This window comes from Macrobrachium nipponense, chromosome 10, assembly GCF_015104395.2.
Source record: "Macrobrachium nipponense isolate FS-2020 chromosome 10, ASM1510439v2, whole genome shotgun sequence".
In the NCBI taxonomy this organism is placed as follows: Eukaryota; Metazoa; Arthropoda; class Malacostraca; order Decapoda; family Palaemonidae; genus Macrobrachium; species Macrobrachium nipponense.
In genome coordinates, this window is record NC_087204.1 from 44,111,471 (window position 1) to 44,138,954 (window position 27,484).

General features: G+C 37.7%; 1 protein-coding gene across 1 annotated transcript; it reads left to right on the forward strand.

The window, feature by feature from the left end:
- Positions 1–27,484, forward strand: LOC135223592 (juvenile hormone esterase-like). The gene is made up of 12 exons (XM_064262138.1): positions 1–107; positions 1,168–1,365; positions 13,442–13,594; positions 13,748–13,895; positions 14,057–14,242; positions 14,524–14,732; positions 16,534–16,684; positions 20,141–20,319; positions 20,687–20,840; positions 25,630–25,762; positions 26,084–26,198; positions 27,157–27,484. The coding sequence occupies exons 1-12, from the start codon at positions 30–32 to the stop codon at positions 27,310–27,312; spliced, it is 1,860 nt and encodes a 619-aa protein (XP_064118208.1). The 5' UTR covers positions 1–29; the 3' UTR covers positions 27,313–27,484.

The following is a 27,484-nucleotide window of genomic DNA, read 5'->3' on the forward strand; positions in this document are numbered from 1 at the left end:
CTCGGTAACCCCACTTGCAAGAACTTTCAATGCCGGCCGGCGAACGAAGGCCTCAGTCACATCCCAGCATTGGAAGATTTTGGGTGCCTTGGTGTGGTGCTTTTGTTGTAAGTGAGAAATTCTTGGTCTAATAACGTGCTCATTTATCATAAAATATAGGAAACACACTTGACTTGTAAAATAGTCCATCGGAATTTTGATCTGTTCAAAGTGACTCGAGATAATCTTTATCTGCTGGTAATGAGCTGCTGCTGCAGTGTTCTCTAACAATTTTGTGTTGATCTCCACAGCTGGAGTGGAGTTACTCGCAGTTTCAGGGGGGGCTTCGTTATCGACGTCAAGTTTAACCAGGGTCAAGTTCATCAAGTTTTCTCTGTCCCTCGAATGCTCGATTCGGCGACTTAGTCTTAGTTTTACTGTGAAACCCTGAAATTTCTTCTTGCTTCCGTTTTTCGTGATGACTCTTATCTTTTACATTTTCATTCCTGTTTGTGTTTCTTCCATCAGACCCTGTTCTAAGTAATATTTTTTCACACTATGCGTTTTGCCAACGCAGTTCGCGGCGTTGCGGTGACGCAGACAGCAGTCGACGTAGTTCGGAATTATATCCAATTATGCCTCTTGAAACATTTAAAACATTTAGCTAACTTGTAATGTTATGAATGGATATATTATATCCATTAATCATTCTCGGCTGTTAATCAGCAGATCTTTCGTAAATAATTCAACAAAGTTCCGGTATCTGAGTTCTTTTCCTTTTCCCTACAACCCTTCCTTCTACTTGAATTTTCACCTTCCTCTCAGACATGCCTTTTCTTCTCTTTCACTTCAAGTGCAATTGCGTGAAACTAACTTTCCATTCTCACTCAAGCCCACTTTTCAGTTATTAGTTACACAGCATTTTTACGTGCAAGGTTTTAGTCTACGCAAGTTAAACGTATAAACTAGTTTAAGTTTCCTTTCTTGCATAACTTAATAATTACACTGATAAAATTTGCCGTGGTTATTTGGATATATCATTATGGAATACGTAGGTTCATTTTCTTTATTCCACAGCCAAATAATATAAAACATTTATATTTAATATAAAAGTACCCGTTTAGCATACATTATCCGTATCAGAATGTAAATTTTTAAAACTAAATCTTTTTTTCTCTTGGATGAAAGGTCAAAATGGGAGTCATTGGCTTTTTGCTGGTGATCTTGGCTACGATCCTACTGTCAGAAGCAGATGAGAGTGTGATCGTCTCCACTCGGTTAGGAAAGATATCTGGCTTCAAGGAGCAATCCACGAAAGGAAATCCATTCTATTCATTTCATTCTGTGCCTTATGCAGAACCACCGACTGGAAGTCTCCGACTTAAGGTGAGTTCGTTTCTTTGATTAAAAGATGTATAGCAGGTATAATTTTGCTTTACCCTTCTTGATGCATTTAAGCCGATTTTCGAAAAAGTCCAAAACTAGGTTCTTGGCTCATGCTTCCACACTGTGACGCGAGAGCGAAATTTGATGGAGATACAGCGTACCTCAAACTATTTGCGACCTCATTACAAAAGCCTCCATTTTGATCAGCATCTACGGAGTTGAACTTTGCCCTAGTTTTTATTACAATTATCAAGCGAGTTGCAGAAGATCGTATTTTAAGATCACACCGAAGTTTGTTATTGTTCAACTTTAGTGCATAAAATTATTATCAAACTACTTAAGTTCTGTCAAGTCCCTTTCAGTATCTTGCAATACTGAGAGTTTCAGGCAATTTGGTAATGTCGCACAACTATATATATGACAGGTGCTAAATAAATATCCTTGACAAATGTTAAGCCACTTAGAAGTCCCTGTGTATATCAAAGTGTCACATGTATCTTCCCAACAGAAAACATCAATAAACTTTCTTATTCTTCACAGCAGCAACCTACAACTGCTCAGGCATGAAGTTTTCATAATAAAACTGATATTGTAATATTTACCTGAACACCTGAATTAGCCCTGGTCACTGACCAGCCCGAACTATATCCCCACATATTTACCCACTAAGTGGGTATTTACCAACGCTGCAGGTAAAATCTAATCAAATGAGTTGCCTGTGCTACCGTTGGCAACGCTGCCGCAAATACCGGCCACCAGTGGCCTGTCTCCTCATTCCTCAGTTGAATCATTCACTATCAAATTGAAGTGGGGAGGAGGGTGGGAATCATTCAGGTGTTCAGGTAAGTATTACAATATTAGTTTTATTATGAAAACTTCATATTGCAATACACTCCCTGAACACCTGAATTAGCCCGATTAACAACATTTACTCGGAGGCGGGGTCAATCTCATTCAGCCCGACCTGTCCACGGAACATACGCAGGTAACTCATATGCAACCTAGCATGTATAAAAGCATGTATCCTCACCTAGTTTATCTAACTCGGAGGTTGAGGATGTTGCAAAGAAAGTACTTCACATCAGTGTTGATTCTAAGGTACTGTCTAAGTCAGAAGTACTACCTCCCATGTGATAAGCTATACTTCTTATTCATGGAGGTAAAAACAAATCTCCTCACCTGGTTGTCCAGCTCAGTAGGTGAGGATGTTTGCAAAGAAAGTACTTCAACGTCAGTGTTGAGTCTAAGGTACTATCTGAGTCAGAAGTACCTCCCATGTGATAAGCTATACTTCTTATACATGGAGGCAAAAAAAAAAAAAATAACATCTCCTCACCTGGTTGTGCAGCTAGTAAGTGAGGATCCTTGCATAGGAAGTACCATACCGTCGGTGTCGAGTCCTAGGTACCGCCTGAGTCTGAAGAACCTCCCATGTGGTATTCTATACCTCTCATGTATGGAGAGGGAAATGTTGAACCTCCCATGTGCTTATATAACCTCTCATGTATGGAGGAGAAGTTGAGTGTGCAGGACCTTCAGTTCTCTACTGCTCACTGATGTAGATGACTTGTGCTGAAGAAGTAGTAGTTATTCCAACATGACCATCGGGATCTGCCTAACCTCAAGGGCCTAAGGGACAATACACACTGTCTAAGCTTGACCAACAGAAACACTAGAGTTCATTAGACTATCACTGCCTCCCTAAACTTATAACACCATGAAGTTCATTTAGACTATCACTGCCTCCCTAAACTTCTAACACCCTGAAGTTCATTTCGACTATCAATGCTTCCCTAAACTTCTAACACCCTAACTAAACCAAGCCAACTATAAAACTGAGTTACCGCAACGACGGGAGTCACGGGACCCCGAGAGTAACCTCTCTGAAGAAACTGAAATTCCTAAAGGTACGGTGTTGTGAAAAACCACAACAACTCTCAAATAACACCTACACAATCGCCGACAGCGAAACATTCCTCTGGAAGCCAAAGAGGAGCCCTGCGCATACTTGCGCCCTTGGATTGACTAAGAACCCATTCTTATGAGTGTTCGGATAGCGCTGAGGCAATGATTTAACAATAGTCCCTCCTCTCATTGACAAGAACATAACATAACCCTCAAAAATGTTATTCTGGTATGCAAACCCCCTCGAAACCAAAGTGAAGAGGTTATCAAACAGTCCAGGCTCAGAGAAACACCCATCAACTCTCACCACATCCACACAGAGTGGCTGTGAAAGGTGTCTTCCAAATATGAGCCTCATGATCCGTAACCCTTACCACACAAATCAATGAAGGAACCCAATAAAGAAAAACTTCAACTGACTCGTAAACCGGAAGTCGACTCCAGCAGAGGAGTTACCCGCTACCTCATACAGAAAAGTGATGATAGCTTAAGTCCTTCCCCGAACCAGCCTAGCCTACTTGATGTTTGAGAGACTGCTGGTTTGGTTGAATACAACGTATCAACCGTTACTTGAATTAACTGAGATCCCTCCGGAGCCTGGAATGCGGAAAGAGAGAATGGACAAAGTTCACAATCCGTTATACTCGCTTCCTTCGCCGGAGAAACAAAAAACCCACAACTAGCAAACGAGTCTCTCTTCAAAGGTATCTATCCTCTGTCAGACCTGTACGGCCACACCGAAACAGGAAAAAGGAGAAAAGCCGAACCCCGACAAGATCAGCACCCCAGAACTCGGAACCTACTACGCCTGGCTGCTCGATACGAAACGACATACAAGATCCCATCATATCTGAGCCTACCTATCCGATTGAGCCTACCTATCCGATTGCGCAACGATATACCAACAAGAAGATGATAAACTCCTGTGCAAGTCGTACTCGACTGCACAACCCGCACTCCCCCTGCTGTCCGACCGCTGTCCACCCACTCACAAAGTCACAAGAGCGAACTGTCAACAGTTCCGCAAAACCTTTAAGAGTTAGTCACTCGACTGCACATTCCCTCACTACCCAGTGATGATAACATTACACCTGAACCGAATATACCTTGGCGATGAACGCCCATCCATGCGAGTCACTCCCATACTGTTGGGCCAAACGTGTACCAACCAAGACGATGACCTAACCTTGAACCAGTCTCAATTGACTGCGAAAGTCGAAACTTCGCACTCACCAGTGACTATGACATGAGACCAGGACGATTACAATAGGCGAGCAACACCCCTAAAGAGCGAAGAAGTCGCAAAACGCGATCCAACTAACCCCCGTTACCAATACGTACTAAACATAGACTGGAGTCCGGAGCAAGTGAGGGAAAGAAGTACTCCCAGTACCCAGTAGACACGGAATCAAGGTCGAACCCACCTTGAAAACCCCTTAAAGACGGAACAGAAAAGCAGCAGGAAAAAGTTGAGAGAATAAGGAGAGAGAAGTCACTACGAGTAACCACAGGAGCACCTAGCGCCGACATTGCGCAGGTGGAGAACCAACTGTGCGGTACATAGTGCTTTAATAACGGGTTACGAACTGCGGTACCAATGGGAGCCGCAGAAGGAATTACCAGCTACCCTAAGAAAGGGGGCCGAGGGCACAAAAGGTGCTAACTACGATGCAGACGAACTGCGACCGGCCGTAGCCCCCCCCCAGCAATTACTGCGGTAAGCACGTTATATCTCACTCCTAAGGTATATAATGGGAACGAAGGAAGATTACTAACTACTCTATGAAAGCAGTGGGTGGTGACAACCGGTATCGATACAGTCAACGATGGCGCAGATGAATCTCCAACTGCCGTAGCCTCCTCCAAGGTCTAAAGAATACCAGGTCAGACCGTCTCAGCGTTACTGCGCATATTTGTGACGTTACTGGTATGTGGCCATAAAAGAAAACCAAGAAAACAATAAAATAAAGGGTCACTATGGGAATTGTTTGCCCACACCCATTCTCTCTCTCTCTCTGTCACGACCTTGGGTGAGAGAGGTCCCCGTTAATCTTCAGGTACTGCTGAATTAAAGGATTGAATCCGGTCTAAGAGAGCTTCTTTGTCCTTCACTCTGGTGAAGTCAAATATTGACTGATGACATTTTTTTACCTGAACCTCGGCCAGATGCAGCCTCGTGACGTCATGCGCGAGATTGTCCTTATTTTGGTCGGAAGCGGTCTGACCTGGTATTCTTTAGACCTTGTTTATTCTTTAGACCTTGGCCTCCTCAAGAACTACGGAGGACACATTACGTCTCAAAACAAGTAAGGATGAAAATACGGAGTTGCGGATACCGTCTTGAAGCATCAACACCTGCAGCATGAGAACTACAGGACCCGTGGAAGGTGCTACGAAGGCAGCCCCTCCAAATTATTTCCTTTAACCCGGAGAGAGAGAGAGAGAGAGAGAAGAGAGAGAGAGAGAGAGAGAGAGAGAGAAATCATCTCCAAATTTCAGGATGAAACAATGAAAACTCTGGCTCTGCTGTGATATTGGCAAATAAAAACAGGATGAGCGAGAAGATTCCGAAGCGACATCCGAAGAATGAGCAGCTAAAGAAGATTGTGTAAAGACATTATAAGTTTTAACAGAAAAACTGGGCGAGAGAAAACTAGACCGACTCTGTTCCCCACGATAATCTGAGAAACATTAGAAATTCAGGAAAATGATTCAAGACGTGGTCGTGAATACAGTCCGTATTGAAGCTACCGTAATTGACTTGCGTTAATTCGATTTTACGATGGGGTTAGTATTTAAAATCGGAACTACATGCAAATAAGTCTTCCTATATCTCTCGCTCAGCTAGCGTAGGCAGCATCGTGCATCAGACAGCGAGATTGTAGGGTTTAAAATAGAATTTAGGCCAAAGGCCGAGTACTGGGAACTATGAGGTCATTCAGCGCTGAAGGGAAATTGACAGAAAAGTTTGAAAAGGTGTAACAGGAAGAAAAACCTCTCTGTTGCACAATGAGTTAAGTATTAGGAGAGGGTGGAAAAACAGGATGAGTAGAGAGAATATGAAATCAGGAAAGTGAGAGAGAGAGAGAGAGAGAGAGAGAGAGAGAGAGAGAGAGAGAGAGAGAGAGAGAGAGAGAGAGAGAGAGAGAATTACAACCGTCTAACATCTCCATAAATTTGCACCCTCTTCTAAGTTAAAAGGTATTATCTTAATGATAATATACTCGTATAACTGCGTACAGCTATGAACAACCGAACGAGAACTTGTTGCTAATACGATCGAATCCTATAGCAACATAACTTTATTGTATTGGTCCGCGTGCGACAGTAATCGAATCCGATAACAACATCCGTTTAATGTATTCATCCGCGTGCGGCTGTAATTACTGTATTGATGTTATAGATGTAGCTGAAGCTGATAAGGCAAAATTACGTGCATCAGCAACCTGGATCGAGGTCCCAAGCTTTTGTATGAATCAAACGCAGCCGTGGTAAAAGAAAGTAATAGCACGAAAGAGCTCATTTACTGTTGTTTTCACACCGACAAAGATTGATCAAGTGTAAGGTTCGTAATACCCAAGGCCTTGGTAATACCTATGAAAACGAGTGAAAACGAACGGAATCGCTAAATTTACGCGATCTAACCTGAGGGAAATACTAGCTCCCAATGAGACGTATTAGTCAAATTTTGGCCTTAAATTACATCGTAAGACGAACAGTATGACTTCGTTTCATAAGTTAAGTATCCAGATACTCATTATGCTAACTAGGAACAAAAACATTAGCCGAGACGAAGTAATATGGTTGAATCTGGAGCCAAGGAAATAGACTAGCCGGCATGATTGTCTGTCTAAGCCACGCCTCCTTACAACAATGCTGTTTTGACAAGCTTGTGTAATTGTAATTTAATTGAAAAGTAATAAATTACATATTTCAAGGTAATTAAATTAACTTTATTAGGCCAAATATTAATTTCAGTTGTCACTGTAATTTGATAAAACGACTGGTAATTCTTTTGTAAATGTAATTCACATACGCACAATGTAATTACTGACGGCAATTAGTCTTTTAAACGTATGAAGACGTCATACAAACGAATTCTTTATATCTGACATCTGATTATATGCCACAAGATACCATTATTGACTATGTTAAATGTCCAACATAGTTGAAAACACGTCTCCTTCAAGACGAAAAACATGGCCTAAGTGAGGAAGAGTTGTTACGTTAGTTACGCTACCCAATCAGGACAAGAATGAGGTGGATAAATGAGGTGGATACGGCGACGCAAACCCGTATTCGCCATCAGCTGATTCCTGAGCGTGAATGACTGCCAAGTTACTATTTATACTACGCTAATATGATACATACAATACAATTAATGCTTTAGTCGGACAGAATCTGATCTTCATTCTGTTCGATTACATTCATATTGAATTATACTAAGATCGGATTCTCGTTCGTTCATAACAACCTGTACTGAATTATCCGTAGTCAGAATGCTTGAGCCTAAAGCGTTAGCCACTATAAAAATCACTCTACCGATATGTAGTACAGCGAATACTTTTGGCTAGGCTAGGCTACTGTATATGAATACGATATATCATCGCGAACACTAGGCTAGCCGTAGTTAATTTTATTCGATTTGTCTACATACCAAATTATCCTAAGTCGATATGCGTTGAACAGAGAATTAGTTATTAAAAATTACCCTATCGTATAAGTAGAGGAAAGTAACCTTAAAGACGAGGGATCAGTATTCAACCCTTCAGAACCCGACAGACCCGAAACCAGATCTGAACGACCAACAATGGCCTAAAAGCTTCTGATGCAAGGAACTCGAAGCAGGGAAAAAAACCCAAAGAGGCTCTAAGACACTGTCCCTCTATAAACTACTACTTATAATAGAAAACCGACCGGAAGAAGCCTGCACTTCTCTTCCTAAACACTATTAGCCTATTATCCCTACTCGTCTGTATCTGACCTAAATTTTCATCATCCTGAGAACTTACAAATCGGAGGGGAGGGGAAATCTGCTGCCAACACTGCCTGCTCCGCGCCGGGGGGGGGGCCGGCAGAACCTACCCACTCGGAGGCTTGCGGTTCTCCATTACCCCCAGCACCCGTTAGGGCTGGTTCTGAAACAGGCAGGGGGGCTGAAAAAGAACGATTAGAATTTACTATATACTACTAGTACCACTATCTCTATTTTGGTTAAATTATTCGTCAGGCTAGAAATATGCTTAAACCTTAAACGCCGAATGGACGTATTAAACGTCGAGTCAAAATCTCCCCCGATTGCCAAATGGACGTACCATACGTCAACTCAAAAAAGTTTTTTTAAAACTTCGCGGAAAAATACTTATAGGCCTACCAGCCGAAAACTTTTGAATCACGCGCCTTGGGGATGCTGGGAGTTCACGGATCAAGGCGTTGTTTTGTTTACAATCGTTACGCAGGCGGCGCAAGCGCGAATTTCTTCTCTTTTCGCACTAAAAAGAAACTATCAGTGACACATCTCAAAAATTATTTTGTCACTTTGACATAATTTTTGCACCGTTTTAAATTATCCGTTACATGAAGATTATATATGAAAATGTGCGCAATTTCATTTAGAACACAGAAAAATATTCATGATTGTAGCTTTTTATCAGTTTATGAAAATATTTCCATATAAATAACGATAAAAGTGCCGAAATTTCCAACCTTCTGTCAACTTTGACTCTACCGAAATGGGTCGAAAAAAACGCAATTGTAAGCTAAAACGCTTATATTGTAGTAATATTCAACTATTTACCTAATTTGCAACAAATTGGAAGTCTCTAGCACAATATTTCGATTTATGGTGAATTTATGAAAAAACTTTTTCCTTACGTCCGCGCGGTAACTCTTCCGAAAAAAATCATACATGCGATTGTGGTTAATGTTGCACCATTTTAAATTAGCCGTTACATAAAGTTTTATATATGGAAATGTGCGGAATTTCATGCACAATACAACATAAAAACCACCATGGTTGTAGCTTTTATCAGTTTTGAAATATTTTCATATAAAAAATGATGTTGACAAATTTTCAATCTTCGGTCAATTTTGACTCTACCGAAATGGTCGAAAAACGCAATTGTAAGCTAAAACTCTATGTTTTGTAATATTCAATCATTTACCTTCATTTGTAACACATTGGAAGTCTCTAGCACAATATTCGATTTATGGTGAATTTATGAAAAATAACATTTTCCTTACGTCCGCGCGGTAACTCTTCCGAAAAATCATACGTGCGATTGTGGTAATGTTTGCACCATTTTAAATTAAAGCCGTTACATTAAGTTTTATATATGAAAATGTGCGCAATTTTCATGTAGAATACAACGAAAAATAATTGAAGGTTGTAGCTTTTCTCATTTTCGAAATATTGCATATAAATCACGATAAATAGAAAAAGACAACGTTCGGTCAACTTTGACTCTACCGAAATGGTCGAAAAACGCAATTGTAAGCTAAAATCTTATATTTAGTAATATTCAATCATTTTACCTTAATTTTGCAACAAATTGGAAGTCTCTAGCACAATATTTCGATTTATGGTGAATTTATGAAAAAAACTTTCCTTCCCTCCGCGCGCGGATTCTCGCCATAAAATCGCGAATTGCGTACATTCGCATTCTCGGAAAATTTGCTTCGTTTTCATATTAGGCATTTCATAGAGTTTTATTTATATATGAAAAATGTGCGCAATTTCATGTAGAAATAAAAGGAAAAATAAAAAATATTGAAGGTTGTAGCTTTTCTAATTTCCGAAATAATTGCATATAATAAAATTTATCAAAAAAATTTCGACATTTGGTTATTTTTAACTCATCAGAAATGGTTGAAAAACTGCAATTGTAAGCTAAAACTCTACAGTATCGTAATATTCAATCATTTGTGTTCATTTTGAAAACAAATTGGAAGTCTCTAAAGAACAATATTTGAGATTTACGATGAATTTTTGAAAAAAAAACAAAAATTTTTTACGTCCGCGCGTTACGAATTCGTACATCATTTTGTGATAATATTTTTCCGGTGTTGCTTTTATTGTTTTACAATGTATTATATATCAAAATGATTGCAATTTAGTGTACAATACAACGAAAAAAAAGAAACTCGTTAGCTTTTACCGTTTTTTGCACAGCGTGATTTTAATACAATTATGTATGAATTTTATTTTTTTGCTACCTATATCGCATTATTACATATGATAATGATATTATTTTTCATTTCTGATGATTGCATACTAAACTTCAGGCAATGAAAAAAAAAGGAGCCAAAAATGAACTCTTAATCTTCAAAACTAAGCGCGCTGTGATTTTTTGAAAAAATTATTTTTTCCGCTTCCGCGCTCACTCAAAACCGGCTCCGGCATTCGGGGGAGTTTTTGATTTTTACCGCTTCGGCGTTTAAGGGTTAACATACTAGATGATAAAATGTCTACTAATTTCTTGAATAACTAACTAATGTTTCGTTATCTCCTGACCAAGAAAAACATCTCTGACTGGTATTGCACTGAACCTTCCTACACGAAATAACGAAAAGAACGTCGATCATGTGTGCGGGTACTCATCCTACGCTTGAAGGGCGTGCAGAGCCGATGAGCACCAACATATCCAGCAGTAGAAGGCTCGATCGTCGAACTGTAGATGAAGTAGAAGCAGAGGCGTTTGCAGACGGCGACGATGTTATTTTACAGCCGATGAGCACCAACATATCCAGCAGTAGAAGGCTCGATCGTCGAACTGTAGATGAAGCAGAAGCAGAGGTGTTTGCAGACGGTGATGATGTTTATTTCCTAATTTATACATAGCGAGTACAAAGTAGCTATCCAAAGTGAAACGGGAGAAATCGTAGTTTATAACCAAAACGCGAAAACTCTTTGAGTGGGGTCGGGCTAAATGACCAAAAGTTCGCCTGATGTGGGACTGATCCGCACAGCATGGCGAACAAAAAACAATTGAGGAATGAGGAGACAGGCCACTGGTGGCCGGTATTTGCGGCAGCGTTGCCAACAGTAGCACAGGTAACTCATTTGACTAGATTTTACCTGCAGCATTGGTAACGCTGACAGTTAAAAATACCCACTTAGTGGGTAAATATGTGAGGATATAGTTCGGGCTGGTCAGTGACCAGGGCTAATTCAGGTGTTCAGGGAGTGTATTGCAATATTTAAATTAACCAAGGAATGTGTTGGTGACGTCATATTTGACATGGTGCGATTCTGTTGGCTGCATACGAAACTAATATATCTTTTGTTTGTTATCACTGGGAACCCATGCTTGGTAATTACAGAAAATAAAAGGCTTTTGCAGAAATTATTTGACCTAAATAATTTCCTGACACCCTCCGATTTTATAAAAACGAGCACTTGGTTATTGATTGAGGTAAGAGTATGAAATATTTCCAGATAATAAACATGAAATCAAGAGAAAGGTTCGGTAAGCTTTAAAGAAACCTGCAAACATAAGCTAAAAATGCTCTCGTCAAGCTGTGTTGCATCAACGTGAGGAATTCAGCTCTGAAAACAATAAGATTACAAATGAATTGATAGAAAACCTCATGAATGAGATGATATGCTGCTGAGAATTCAATAAAACTATCAGAAATATCTAATAATAATTAGATTAAGATGCTTCGATTGTTTCCTATCACCCTTTTCGACTTGAGTTGTGTAAGATTAATTCTCTGATGTCACCGCCTACCAAAGCAGTTTCAACAGTTTTAATACTATCACTGGTAATTAAGAGATTTGCTCCTTTTAAAAAGAATTGAATTTATAATTAGTACTCTTGGAATGTGAAAACAATTTTATTAGTATGTTTTCAGACCCCCACAATCTACATAAAATCATTTAGAAAATATAAGCAAGTAACCTTGGGCGAGGCGTCCACGGATTGAATGAGAATATTGGATCGTAGCATTACTATGTTAGTTATGAGGGGCAATGATATCTATAAAAAGAAGTGTTCATCTAGAATTTGACTATAGAAACGACATACTGGTGTCTGATGGTGGTGTTATTCGAAAACCTCACACCTCCAGTAAGATGTCAAGATCCGCGAATGGAACAAATAACAAATATATTTACTCATAAGATCGACATGTAATTAACAATTATTATCATATTAAAATCAGTGTCAAAATTAGCTTACTTCAAATGAGATTACCCGAAGTACTTCTTATTATGTCTGATAATACACTGTGTAACAAACATGAAATTTTATCCTTGACAAAAAGTTTTCTTCCGTACGTAGAAACTCACTCCGAACAATATTTTAAGGAATTTGGTTTTGGTGGTGTATAAGTTAGCCAAAATTAGCATGCATTTCTGAAGTAGTGCAATGATAATAAAATAAAGCAAGTCGGTGAACTAAATTCATCTTTATTCTCTATTAATTTAGATTTTTTTTATCATTATAAGCAGCGATTTTATTGCTATTATAAGCAGTGAGCTTATATTATAATTTTTTTATATGATGGCATAATGTTTCATCAGGATAAGCAATTAGTTCTGAAGTAATAGAATTATGAAGTAAAATTGTTGCCTGACCTAGTCATTATTTACTTCGAGAGATATCGCTTTATTTCCTGGATAACGAACTGGCTCTCAGATAGGGATGTCTTTTAATTTATTAGTTCCCTCCATTTGAGCACCATATTTGCAGAATCTGCAACTCCACTAAGTTTTTTACTTGTATCACATCATTAACAATTCTGCTATGGAAAGAATACAGGAACTTGGGCCATTACCTCAAAATTTGGTTACGGTCAACAGTCACTGTCTCTCACGATATTATCAAACTTGGCCTTTCCCCGAACAGTAATATTTTATGCATTTTCAATGAAACTGACGAATGCTATGCTTCATTAAAATGAAAGGTGTTTGAATGCTTTGTTTTGAGTATCACTGAATGATTTCATTATCCTCAGTATTATACATTGTATTTCTTTCCCTATTTCTGTGCACTTTGAGACGAAAAATTCATTACTGAATGTTCTTAGGTCATATTCTATTACTTGCTTTTAAGGTCGGATAAGATACAGTACAACTTTGTTCTCTCGATGTAAAAATGTGTATTTTAATCATGCCTATGTTTTTATTTGTAATATGTATACTAACAATTAATAATCGTCATTTCAGGACCCTATCCCTGTCAAAAGTTGGAGTGGTATAAAGAACGGGACGGTAGTTCCTTCAACTTGTCCACAAATACCATTCATTGAAGCTACACTGAGGACGCCAGTTTATGATGGAAATGAAGATTGCTTGTATTTAAGCATATTCACCAGCAAGGTGAGTTTTGAAAAACTGATATACAAAATATGATTAACGTACGAAATATCATTAACTTTGAAGGAACACTATCATAGGACTCGACACAATGAAAACTTTTGCTATTAAGTCTGTGTAAATAGTCTCACTATGATGTTTTTACCTTCCCTTCAGCCAAATGAAGAAAATGCTGCCCTACCAGTGATGGTTTTTATTCACGGCGGAGCCTTTTTTTCTGGCGGCATCAACTGGTATGCACCATACGTTCTCATGAATGAAGAAGTTGTGTTTGTAATTATTCAGTACAGGCTCGGAATTCTTGGTGGGTATTTTGTTTTTCTGTTCTAAAAAACATTTTCATATAACACGTGAATGTAATGAACTTTTACAGCCATCCGCTTGTTTTAGGAAAATATTAATAATATGCTTTAATAGTACAAAAAATTGTCATAAATCCAAGCATAACGTAATGTGTCCACACAGGTTTTCTGTCCACCGAAGATGACGTCATCCCAGGGAACTTTGGTATGAAGGACCAAGTGTTAGCTCTGCAGTGGATACAAGAGAATATTCATAACTTTGGTGGTGATAAAACTCGTGTCACCATATTTGGAGAAAGCGCTGGTGGGGCTTCTGTCCATTTTCATGTTCTTTCGCCTTACTCCAAAGGTAAGGTAAAACTAACTGAAATTCTTTGAAAATTCCTTTATGAGAACAAACCGTGGTTTTCCGGCATGCACATAATTAAGAACATCATTTTCTTTCAAGTTTGACTCTGCAAATAAGAAATGTCTAACAAAAATGAATACCGACGGTTTTATCTTAACTCATCAAGAAATTAGTCAGTTTACAGGTCGATTTCTCCTCTCTAGCTAGATGAGGGTTAGGAATTCCAATGTTCCTGGTAGACCTTCGTTTTGATTACTGTCTAACTTTCTTTCCTCTCACAGGGCTTTTCTCTAGAGGAATCATGCAGTCTGGAACATTACTTAACCCCTGGGCAATGGGTGGTGCGTTTAGGGAAGTAGCAATGTTCACGGGAAAACGCTTCGGTTGTCAAGGTTTAAGCGCACCCAGTGAGCAATCCAGCGAATCTCTTCTTGCTTGTCTTCAAGGGATTGATGTCGTTAATCTTACTCTCAGCCTTCAGGATCATATTGTACGTATTAATGTTATTTGTGAATTTGATTCGGGTAAATCTAAAGCGTTATGAGGAGAATCCACATTCGTCAGAATTATTTTTAACATAAAATTTAGCATTTGGAACCACAATATGAAATTCCTTGCAAAAAGTGTGATAAAGTCTTACAGACAGACCGGTAAATCTCTTTCACATCATCTCAAACGGCAACAATATTCTGTGAGAACTGGGTAAATATCGAATGCATTATTCGTACATATGAGAGATTTAGATCATCCTATTAACTGGAGTCAAGCAAGAGCCTTGATCCCATGTTATGACACAGTTAAAAGGAATATCATTGAATCTTGTTTCATCAAGTCAAATAATAGAAATGTTCTAAATATAGCCTTGGTTTATTTAAACTTGATGCTTTCATAATGAAAAAAGTTGTAGATAAATATAAGCAACAAAATTAATATATTCAGTTTTTACATGTTTTGGACTGCAAAAAAATAATTTCGGTTAGTGTCAAATCTGTTTAGGTTTGTGACCGTGTGATATCCGATAATCCTTGATTATCTCTTTTAATTTTTACCCTTTTGACAATTACCCATCTGATATTCTTGATCTTGTTGTGTACCTGAGACCTTGACAATGTCTTAGTCAAGACGAAAGCACTTGGATTTCTGACTATCATTTTCCTGTGGTATTCGCTTATTTAATGAAGTCACGTGCATCTACTGTAATTTTTTAAGCATATATGTAATAATATGTTATTATAATAAATATATATATATATATGATATATATATATATATATATATATATATATATATATATTATATATATAATATTATGATCATATATATGTGTATATTTTATTTATTTATTCCTTACAGACTGGAAGCACTAACCTTGATTTTTCCCTTCGTCAATTTACTGAAGGCATAAATATATAATTTTATATATATATATATATATATACTATATATATATATATAGTATATATATATATATAGTATATAAAATTATGCCTTACAGTAAATTGACGAAGGGAAAAATCATAATATTTATATATATATATATATATATATATATATTATATATATAAATATATGTGTGTGTGTGTGTGTGTGTGTGTGTGTGTGTGTGTGTACAGAAAGAAATTTCTGGGGCGCAAAGCTGTTTCTGCTAAGCAAACCCTGGCAAGTATATTTCCTTGACCAAAAAAACAATACACACGTAGAAAGATGCATGTGTCTGTACTAGTGTTTAATAACTGCGACTATTTTCTTTCAAACATGAAGATTTGTTTACGTTCTTTGATTCTCCTTTAATTCCTTTCATTTTCATTGAGTTCCTTTAGTATTTCATGACTTATAAGAAGATAAAAACCAACTAAACCATAATCTTGGCAAGCATCAATGCCTTTGAAATGCAGAATTCACCTGAAACATCAAGTGATACATGTAGATCTTTGATCTTAGTGAAATGCTTTTTCCTTAAGATCTTAATATAGCCAGAAACTGAAATATCTTGAAAAATTATATTCTAAGACCACCTTCCTTTAATTTTAATAATTTAATATAACTTTCGAATTAAGGATACAGTATGAGAGGCAATTACTTCACCAAAATTTAGTTTGCCCTCTCTGGTCAGCTTTACAAACAATTATTTCAACTATGCCTGTTATGTCTCACCATTGGATGGCTAATAAAATACACTATTGTTATACGATTGAAATGATACTGTATTTAGCTCTTTAATTCCACTGAAAAGATTTAATGCATTTAAATGGCATTGTTTAAATTACACCATTTTTTTTGTTTTCGTTGAGCACTGGAACTTCAATCCTGTCCTATTTGGTCCAAGGGTGGACGGGGATTATTTACCAGAAGGACCAGAAGTCCTGATAAAAGAAGGCCGGTACAACAAAGTAAACCTTATGTCAGGTGTTACTTCCCACGAAGGAGCACTCTTTACCTTTCGTAAGTACAGAAATTGAAATTTAGTAAAAAGAATTATCTGATATTTGTTTTTACAGATTTTCCATGTTATTTATGACCTTTAACATTGCCCTGTGTTAATGCTTCATTTCATTTATTTTGCATTATAATCATTTCTTCTTATAAATATTGATCTGTCCTTTTGGCCATATTCAAATGTTTCCACAAAAAAAGTCTCCAGAAGTTAATTACTTCTTCATGCTCTTTAATATAATATATTCAATGTAATGTAAAAAATGTGGATAACAGCACCTTATGGGAATGAATATGAGGGCGAACAGTACGATTGTTCAGCTGTTGACAATACTTGAAATGTCAATATTGTAGCCCTATTCTAAGGTCTCCACCATCGGTTTATAAAATTCAACATTGACTGATACCTTGTCAGATATTTTAGATTATGCCCACACCAGATCTGCTGCGATATAATACATGCTGTGCTTCACTAACACTTTACAAGTATATCACATTCAGTTAAAATGAAGGATTTTTTGAGATCCATTATTTGTAAGGAAACTTTAGTCTTTCGTTCATCTAGAATGATATTCAAGTGCAGCACTGCTGTCTTCATGATGATGTCATTACCCTGTAGTCCATGTAAACTTGGCTTGAGCACTGCAATACTTATTGTAGCTATGGCCTTGGTTGTTTAACTTGCACTTTTGAGTACATTCTCAGCTGCAGCCAAATTTACCAAACTAATGGCACATTTTGAAATATGTGCAATAGCATTCGAGAAGGTTTCTCATGTTTGAAACATTGATAGTTGGATGAATTTAATGTTTTTAACTGCTGCTTGTGCTATATGTTTTGCATGTTTCAGTGTACCAGATCTTTTAGATTTCGCTACCACAAGAATTCTGGTCGTATTAACGGCTGGAAAGGGAAGGGAGCATTCATGTATCAAAGCCTCTATATCTTTATAGCTTCAAGGACACTATCATGCCTTGTGTTTGCCGTGCAGACTGCTTTGCCATGGATGTTTGCATAACCTATCCCTTACTAAAGGGATATAATAATAAAACTTCAAGTGTTTTCTCTTGACGTGTTGTTGAAACTTCTTAGTGTATTGGGATCTATATAGTTTGGACTTTAAGCCAAAAGTCGCCCACTATCAAGGTCAAGCAGCATCTAAGAGGACACGACCTACAGTTACTACTGCACTGGCACTGTCTGAGTAATAGACTTTGACTATTGTGAAATATTTTCATGCTTAAAGGGCTCCGGCAAGTCCCACCTGTTATGACATAGGATGAAGAGTATGGAGGAAAGACAATCTTTGACTAATCCTCTCTCTATCAGCCTATGTTTAAAGGTATATTCTGTTACCATCAATCCAACTTGGCTTTTTCTTGTTTTTAATACAACAAGATCAACTGACTCCTCTGGGAAAGGGTTGCTCATTCCTAACATGAGTGATACAATTCACTTGTTAGCAGTCTTTTTGTGGTCTTCTACATTTATAGCTCGTGGTCCAGCTTTATCACAGGTACCTAGACAGATACTTCAGAGCCTGTTATTATTCATCTTGTCACTGTTGGCGCTCCCCTAATATCTTTAATGACTGCATTGTTAACTTCATGAATTTAATCAATTGTGATTGCAAAGAAATCTCCGATATGTGGATTACCAACTTTCAAAATAATACCAGCCACGTCACTCTGCAGTTGGCCAATCAGAATTCAGCAACCAATGACGTCACGTAACCCCAGAGATATGCCGGATCCCAGCAAAGAACCATCTGGTCCTGAGACTGACTTGATGCTGGCCCCTCACATGCAATGAGAGATCAGCTCTGCACATACAACCAATCAAAATTTGGTCTGCTGAAGACCCCCTGTTGAACCCCTTGAATATGAGGAAGATGGACTACACTACCTACCACAGTCCCTCACTCACCATTTCCCTAAAGGATGTCTGGAGAACCAGACAAAACGTCGTGAGATATAGATTTATATCATTATAACTAGAATTACATATAAGCATTTATCAGAATTATAAAGAAATATATAGAACTCTACGAAATATACTCTCATATTTCATTCACCAATACCACCTCCAATATCGTATAATGACTAATAAAAGGTACATTACTCACCTGCCTTAACAGTAACGAAAAAGCCACTATAAGGAAGAGAGAGAATACCTTTACAAAATTAATGCCGCTGAAGCACCAATATTGTTATTATTATTATTATTATTATTATTATTATTATTATTATTATTATTATTATTATTGTTGTACTTAGGAAGCAGACCCTCTCTCAAGCATACACAGAAAAAGCCGCTATTCGGAAAATAGAGAAGAATCTCTACAAGTGTAACGCTGCTGAAGTAGCCATTACTTTTATTATTATTATTATTATTATTATTATTATTATTATTATTATTATTATTATTATTATTATTATTATTATTATTATTATTATTGCAAAAAAGTGTAACATTCAATGGAAATGCAAATTGCTACAAGCATAAAGGCCCAAAGTTGGGAAAACCCAGCACGTATTACACCATTAATTAAAGAGCAAAATATAAAGAGAAATGACAAAAATAATAATAATAATAATAAAATGCTGGTAAAATTAAATCAATGAAACGGATAACAAATAAACTATGAAGTCAACCCATGTCAACCTACTCAACGAATAACATTTGCCTGGTCACAAATTGTGAAAGACTGTCTCAGTTTAACGATTTTTTAAGGGACTAAGAAAATGGGAATTAATTTGATGAGAGTTTTCTCTTTATAGCTGCCCTTAGTACCAAGACAACTGACTTTCAACCAGTATTATCATCTGAACAATTAAAAAGAATAATTTATTCCAGACCAAGCTAACATGGCAGAGCATCAAACCCAGAGAATAACTTGAGAAATGTCTAAAACAGACCTATTCCTCGACATTAACAGATTGCCTAAGAGATTGCCTAAGAGATGTTACACGAACCCAGGTTGGATTTTGTAATAAAATTGTAATAATATTCAACTGACTCTTAGGAACTGTATAACTAAACCACCTCTGATAACTAGTGAATGCTACCCTTGGATGTTTGTAAGTCCAAAAGAGTTTCTTTCCTTGTAAATTACTTTTGTCGAAACTTATTGGTTTGTTTGTTTGTTTGTATGGTGTTTTTCACGTTGCCATGAACCGTGGTTATTCAGCAACGGGACCAACGGCTTTACGTGACTTCCGAACCACGTCGAGAGTGAACTTCTATCACCAGAAATACACATCTCTCACTCCTCAATGGAATGGCAGAGAATCGAACCCGCGACCACCGAGGTGGAAGCAAATACCATACAAACTACGCCACTGAGGCGCTCCGAAACTTATTGGTATTGCTTCAAAATTCCTAATACAACAAAACAATCTAAATAAACCTAAACCCTACCAATAACAATATACTTAGAATTAACACACATCTTTTTCTTTCCAGCTTTATTTTCAAATGAGGCTCTCAGACAAGACCTCTTGAATAACTTTAAGGAAATGGGACCAGCCTCACTAGATATCCGTGATGGAGATGCATCACCAGCAGAGTTAGCTCAGCGAATTTTTAATTATTATGTTGGTGGGGTAAAAGTCAGTTCTGAAGACGCTGATAATCTCTGTGAAGTAAGTGGAATGGCTTGTGCTTTTCTTGTGCATACCTTGAAGAGATGGAATTAATATTTCTTCATGGAAATAGGATTAATATTTCCTAGAAATGTTATCAGACAGTAATTAGTGGCTCACATTTTAGGCTACAGATATTTGAATGATCATGTTACGATTATTACACTAACTTGTAGAGAGGGACTAAATTTGTCGATGCCCTACCACTATTTTAAGCAAAATAACATAAAACAGCTATATTTTAGTAACCTCTACTCTTCCAGACATTCCCTTGATCCTATTGCAATATTTAGGCTCAACTATTATTACTAACACATTTAAAGGATGAGGCTAGATCTTTAATTGGCTTTGGTATTTCATTTTACAGATGTATGGTGACTGGCAATTCATATTAGGACACGATTTGGTTGCCAAGTTCCATATCAAAAGTTCCCCTGAAGTTCCAATTTATCTGTATGAGTTAAAACACAGGGGACAGCGATCCATCGGTGATTACTACAGTGCAGGTGTTGGAGAGACATGTAGGTGCAAATACTGTAGTCAAAGTAACCATTGTGTGTATATTTTTTTAAGGAACAAGATAAATGTCATGAACTTGAGTGACAATGCCTACATGGGAAAGATGAAAGCCAACAGTAAAGGAAAGAGATGAAACTGAAATCGAATAAATGTTCCATTAATATTGTAGAGGCAATGAGGCAAGTGATATACAATGACTAGGTATATATCAATCTATTAATCAAAACTCTGGATATGTCATTAACAGTCACAAGCAGAAATGTAAGTTTTAAACTGACAACAAGAATGGCATACAACTGAGAAAAAGTGTTTTCTCACACATGAAAAAGACTATTCCCTTGTATATGCCAGAAGACAATACGATACATATGGCTTCAAAGCTGAAATGTTTTAAAACTTGTTCACAGTTGCATTTTCTTGTTAAGGCAACTGTGTCTGACAAAAATGCATAATACACTTTTCTACAGCTTGTCCCTGGTGTGTGATTCTGGCAACCACGTGCCTGATGTCAGCACTCAAGGTCGATATTCGTTTGGCTTTTTTGGTGGTGTCTGCTGGAGCGCCCCATCTGGGGATCCTACAATATTCAGCCCCCGGCAAGAGGAGGCACAAATGAGAGTCCCGACTTTTAGCAGGTATGCTGGGAGAAGCCTGTCGATCGATACCCAGGTTGTTATACCATCAACTGACATTTGGTAGGCTTGGTCTCTTCGCTGCACGATTTTGTGGGGGCCTGAGTAGGCAGGTGATACAGAGGGCTCATGGCCGTCTACTCTGATGAATGGGTGGCTCCCCAATCAAGTTCTCCTGGGATGCATACTTTTATGGATGTGTCGTATGTCATTTTCACTGCCATTACGATGATAATACTCTATGGATGTCGGTAGAGGTGCTTGGGTATAGCTATTGGATCTTGAAAAATGTCTGCTGGAATTGCCAAGGATCCTCCATAGACCTTCTGCCCATGATGTGTTGAATGCTGCATGTGGGGAGGTTCTTAAACCCAATAAGATCCATAGCAATTCTTTTTTTTTCACCTCCCATCTTGGCATTTTGTGGAACTGGTATATCATGCCATTTGTTTCTGGGTTATATGCTGTCGTGTATTCTATTTTTGTCCTGAGACTGGAGGTGAGGGCGTGCCATAAGGTAGATGGGAAGTTTCCTCCTATTTCGCTGGTAATGTACTCAGGAAGTCTGTATCTGCTAATCTTGAACAATTTTCCTCCATCTAATACTTGATAGGTATTACTTCAGGCTTATCTGGTGTTCCAATTGATTATTGTGAGGCAGTATCTGTATCCCTTGAAGGGGGGTAGGATGTCTACAATGTCAACGGGGATGTTGTCCAGTTATCATTGTGTTGTCTAGAACTCACCTATCCCTGTCTTTGCATGCCTCATTACTTTGACCTTTGACAAGCCCCACCTTTTAATGTGGATGGCCTGATAGGTTGTGGACGAGGTTGAAAGGTGTCTCTCTCAACCACAATGGTAAGTATGGCTGAGGGCGGCCAGTACTTGTCTTGCAAGCGATGGTTGTCTCTCCATCATTGATGGCTAGGTCACTCCATGCCAGGGTAGGGTTCGCACTGTGGGCCCATGTCATCCTTTTGCACCTATGTTATTTCGGATATGATATCCCAATCTGGACAGTGTTGATGGAGCTTCAGGAAAGGGCATCTGCTACACTGTTGGAGGAGCCCTTTAAGTATCTGATGGTGCAGGAGTGTTCAGCTATCAACAATAGGTGCCACTAGTATCTCATTGACCATCCATCTCCACTTTTGGTGAAGGCATAAACCAGGGATTGTTGGCCCATCGGCAACACAAATTGTTGTCCTTCTAGAATGTGTCGGAAGTAGCAGATGGCTCTGTGGACTGCCAGCAATTTTCTATCTAACATGGGGTATTTTATTCTGCTAGCAATAATTTCTTATTGAAGAATGCCAGTGGCCGCCGACCATCGTCTGTGTCCTGCTCAAGTACTGCACCCATCTCCAAATTACTCGTGTCTGTCATTTGAGTGAGGGACCTATGGGGTTAAGGAAAGATTATTTTGTTCGCAGAGCTTATTGCATTTTTGGCTAATATGAAAGCTTTATTTTGTTTTTCAGACCAACACAAATTTTGTTTTTCCTTTCAAGCAATCTTATATAGGACTCATTATTTTAGCAAGGTTGGGAATGAACAGGTGGTTATGGCTGATTTTTCCCGTTAATTCCTGAACTGCTTTAATTATTGTCGGCTTTGGGAAGTAAGTGATTGCTTGGACCTTCGCTGGGAACGGCTTGACACCATCATGGCTTATTTGGTGGCCGCGAAATTCTACTGCTGGTTTTGGTCATTTGCATTTGTTCTCCTGGACTATGAGTCTGTTTTCTTTGAATATTTGCAGGACACATCTGACGTCTTTCATGTATTGTTTGAGATTGGGGCTGAATATCAGAATGTCATAAATTTAGATGACGCAGAAGGATAGGTCGCTCAGGATTTCATCAGTCAGACGTTGGAAGGTCGCACCTGTGTTCTGGAGGCCAAAGCAGCTGTAGTTGAATGTGTACTTGCCAAAATGGGTCATGATGGCCGTCTTTTCAATGTCTTCCTTCACAAAATTGGAAAATGCCTTTCATTACATCGATCTTTGTGAATATATTGGCACTCCATCTATGGCAAGGATCGTCACTAGTCACCGGAGCTGCTGCCCCTACATTACTTAATAACTTCCTAGCTCTGAGGGCTGGCAACATGCAAAAGGACAACCTTAGTTGGTCCTTCTGCACTTCGTGAGTGATGGTGGCTTGTTGGGGTCACCAGCACAGAGGCAGCAAGGAGAATACTAGGCAATGACTAGATATATACTAATTTACTCATTAAAACTCTGGACATGTAATTAACAAACACAAGTGGAAAAGTAAGATGTATACTGAGAACAAGAAGGGCATGCAACTGGGAGAAAGTGTGGTTTCTCACTCATGAAAAAGACTAACTATTTCCTTGTGATGTTTTTACATTTGTACACAGATGCATTTTTATGCATAGGTGACTGTGTCTGACGAGAATATATAATAAACGTTGTTTCTAAAGCTTGTCCTTGATCTGTGATTCTGATGACCACGTTTCAGATTTTGGCCCTCATGGTCGGTCTTCATTTGACATTTCTGGCAGCGTCTGCCTGGAGGGTCCCAGTGGGAGCACCTACAATATGAATAGCTGGTAAACTAGGTAAATGAATAAATAATTAAGCCAATAAACAAAAGTGGACCTCAACAGAACTTCAAACAAGATAATTCAACTCGTAAATCAAACAAGTATCAAACTATCATCCTATCAAGTAATATATGTGATCACAATATAAGATTTGGTAAAGAAATCATTTTTCCATAATGCCTTGAAGAAAAGCCTTGATATATAAAATTTGGTATCATATTATGGTCGACATGTAATTAAGTAACAGAATGCACATTAAAGTAATAATCTGCTGAAGGCAGATGAATGAACCATGAAATCAAACAATTTATCAATAAATTAGGTGTTTACTGATTAGCTTAGAAAAACCTTTGCTGTGCTTTAATTAATCCATAGAACAGTAGAGGGAAAAATGTGAGTTATTTCAGAAATCTACTGAGCAATCTCCAGCAAACACTAATCAAATAATTAGTCAACTTTACTAAAGTTGATGAAATAGATTCATGCTTCTGTCTGTCTGGGAAGTTCACAGTCCCTTTTCAGTCATATTTATGAAAAGCTCCTGTGTGTTTTGATTCAAGCATTGTTCTCGTCTTGGGAGACTTTTTATATACTTTTGTAAGTCGAATCCTTCCACTTCTAAGCTTTGTTCCTAGAAGGGTCGCTAATTTTAATGAGTCTCCTCCATCTTTTTCTCTCTGGAATGGCTAATTTCACATCTAGTTTTGGCAGATGTTTTATATACGGATACCCTTCCTAACTCCATCAATACCTATTTATCTAGGTTTGGCACTGGCATTGAGTAAGGCTGGTGTAATTAGGTTCATGGTAAGTTGAATTAAGGCCCTGCACATAACTGAGGACCCAACCCTTCCTTCACAGCCTGGATTCATCTCAACCTTGTAACTTCACTTCTTACTGTTTGATCTGTGCTTGTTACTTTGGATATTGCTCTCAAGAGCTTCATGCCAACTCCACATTCACTATCAACACTTCCCGTGCCAGACTCAGAATCTGAGAGACTATGAGCAGTTTGATCAGTTCTCCCATATAGTTTTACAAATATCATGAGAATGTCATTATCACAATTTGATGTAGCCGAGATATTTTGGAAGCCATATTTAGCTTTAGGCAATAACCATATAACTAATCTTCAAATCATGAGTTCTACCACAGATCCCGTACCTTGCACTTTATAAGTCTAAAATATAGGTGCGCTAATTACATCCACTTTCCTTTCATTTGCTAATTCCAATTTTTTTTTTTTCAGAGTAATGCTGAACAAAATCATTCTAGGTGAAAAGATACATACCCCATCTTTGCTTGGTCTTTTCCCTGCTCTTTGCTTTTTACAACCTTCTCCATGTCACAGCTCCTTTTCCTTTAATGGCAGACTGGTTCTCTTATGCTGAACAGATTCATATCTTTTCATCCATATTTTCATTCACATGTACCCATAATTTTTTGCCTTGGCTGTTACTATCATGAGCAGACATGTTAACAAAAATTGGAATCGAATGGTACAATTTCCCATAAAATTTGTTTCAATAAAGCAAATGCCATTCTTTTCATAACTTTCACTTAGCATTGAAAACCTTTTCAGGGGTTTGTCATGCTGATGACTTATTCTACCTTTTTACTGGTGAAAACACTTACTGGAAGCCTCTTGAGAGAGAAGAGGATCTGAGATTAAGAGAAATTGTTACAAAGCTTTGGTATAACTTTGCTGCAGTAGGGTAAGTAACAGTTAGCATTCCACTCCAGCATATGACTGATCTTTGACATGATGATAATGATGATAGTGCTATATTCTGCAGTAAAGCTAGATTTTGAGGCTATCATTTCTCAGAAACTATATCAAAACCATCAGAATTACTGTACGTTTCCAATTATAAACATCTAGAATTTGTTGAAACCATCAATCCAGAGCAGTTTCTTGGGTCTTGCAAATTTGTCCAATTCACGCAAATATACTTTTCAGAATATAATTCAAGGTCAGTATAAAAACTGTAATAAAAAAGTGCTTATACAATACTATAATTATTTTATCATTATAGAAACCCAACACCAGACAATTCATTGGGATTCACTTGGAAACCTGCTAGTGAAGATTATTTTGTTCATCTCTCTCTTATGCCATCACCCTTCATGGAAGAGGATAAGAGACAGGAGGTAATCAATAAATGCTGTAGTTCTTCTTGACATCAAACACCATGGGCAGTCTTATTTGGATTTCTTTCCTGAGACTAGCTTTGGTATTGAAAACCTCTACTCCAATTTACAAAATCTAGTGTAGTATTCTTTCAGCTTATCTTTCCAATATATGACTTCTTGACTCGATTTATTTCTCACAGGACAAGAACTCTTTTAACTGTGCTCGTTTATCTTCTCATTTGAATATAACAATCCTTCTTTTAGCAGGTTCCCCATTTGGCTTTATTACCAGTAGACATCACCAAAGGGTATAACCAAATAAAAAACATAGGAGATATTGTTAGTATAAACAGCGTAATTACAAATGAAATTAAAGAATCTTACAAGTAATGGAAAAAGATATATCTTGTTAACTTACATTTATCTATAATACATAAAAAGGTTGCTTTTGAGAGCTAAAGTGATGAGTAGTTTGGTTTCTGCAACTTTTTGTAGTACTTAAGTCTGCTCTAGCAGGAAGAGATTTTTTCAATAGTTTCAAGAAAAGAACTTTTCAAAATACATATAATTGACAGAACGTCAACAAAGACACATGCCAGCAAAACTCTGCAACTAATGGACTGATGCGCTCTAGGAGAGCAATGACGTGATTGATAAAGCTTAAAAGTGACACTTAGACTAAAGCAAGGATCATAGGTGGATATGGGTATGACCTAAAAACAATAGAAGAGTTACTATTCAAGCAAATAAGTAAGGTGGAAACTAATTTAGAAATTGTAAGGAGAATTATAGAAAACGAAAAATGGGTAAGTTGTTTGCAGTTTCAAGTTACCAAGGGTTTTGATATTTCTTGAATCTTAAAGAGCTGTCTGGTAAGACTGACTAATTATTCGAAAAACAACTTTAATTCTTTTTGGATGTATGTTACAATATTATCATCATTACATTATCATAGCAAGAATATTCTTTTTCACAGGTACGAAAGTTCCTAGAAAGTCTGCCAACAAAACTGAACTATATATTGCACCCAGATTCTGTTTCAGCAGAGCAGCTTCAAAAGTTTGTGGAAGAAAACGCTGGAGGGGAAAATATCAACAGTCCCAGGAAATATACCAGAAAAGATGAGCTGTAGCAATCAAGAAGTGATCATGTAACAGTTCAAAATGCTGTGGGCCAACTTTTATAAGAGCAAAGCTAAAGACAAATGAAGGATTTTAATTTTCTTTTGCTTTGTGATGAGGAAAATTTCACGTGCACCTCGTTTGCTAAAAATGTCAAGTGAAAGAAATAAAAGTTCTTTTACA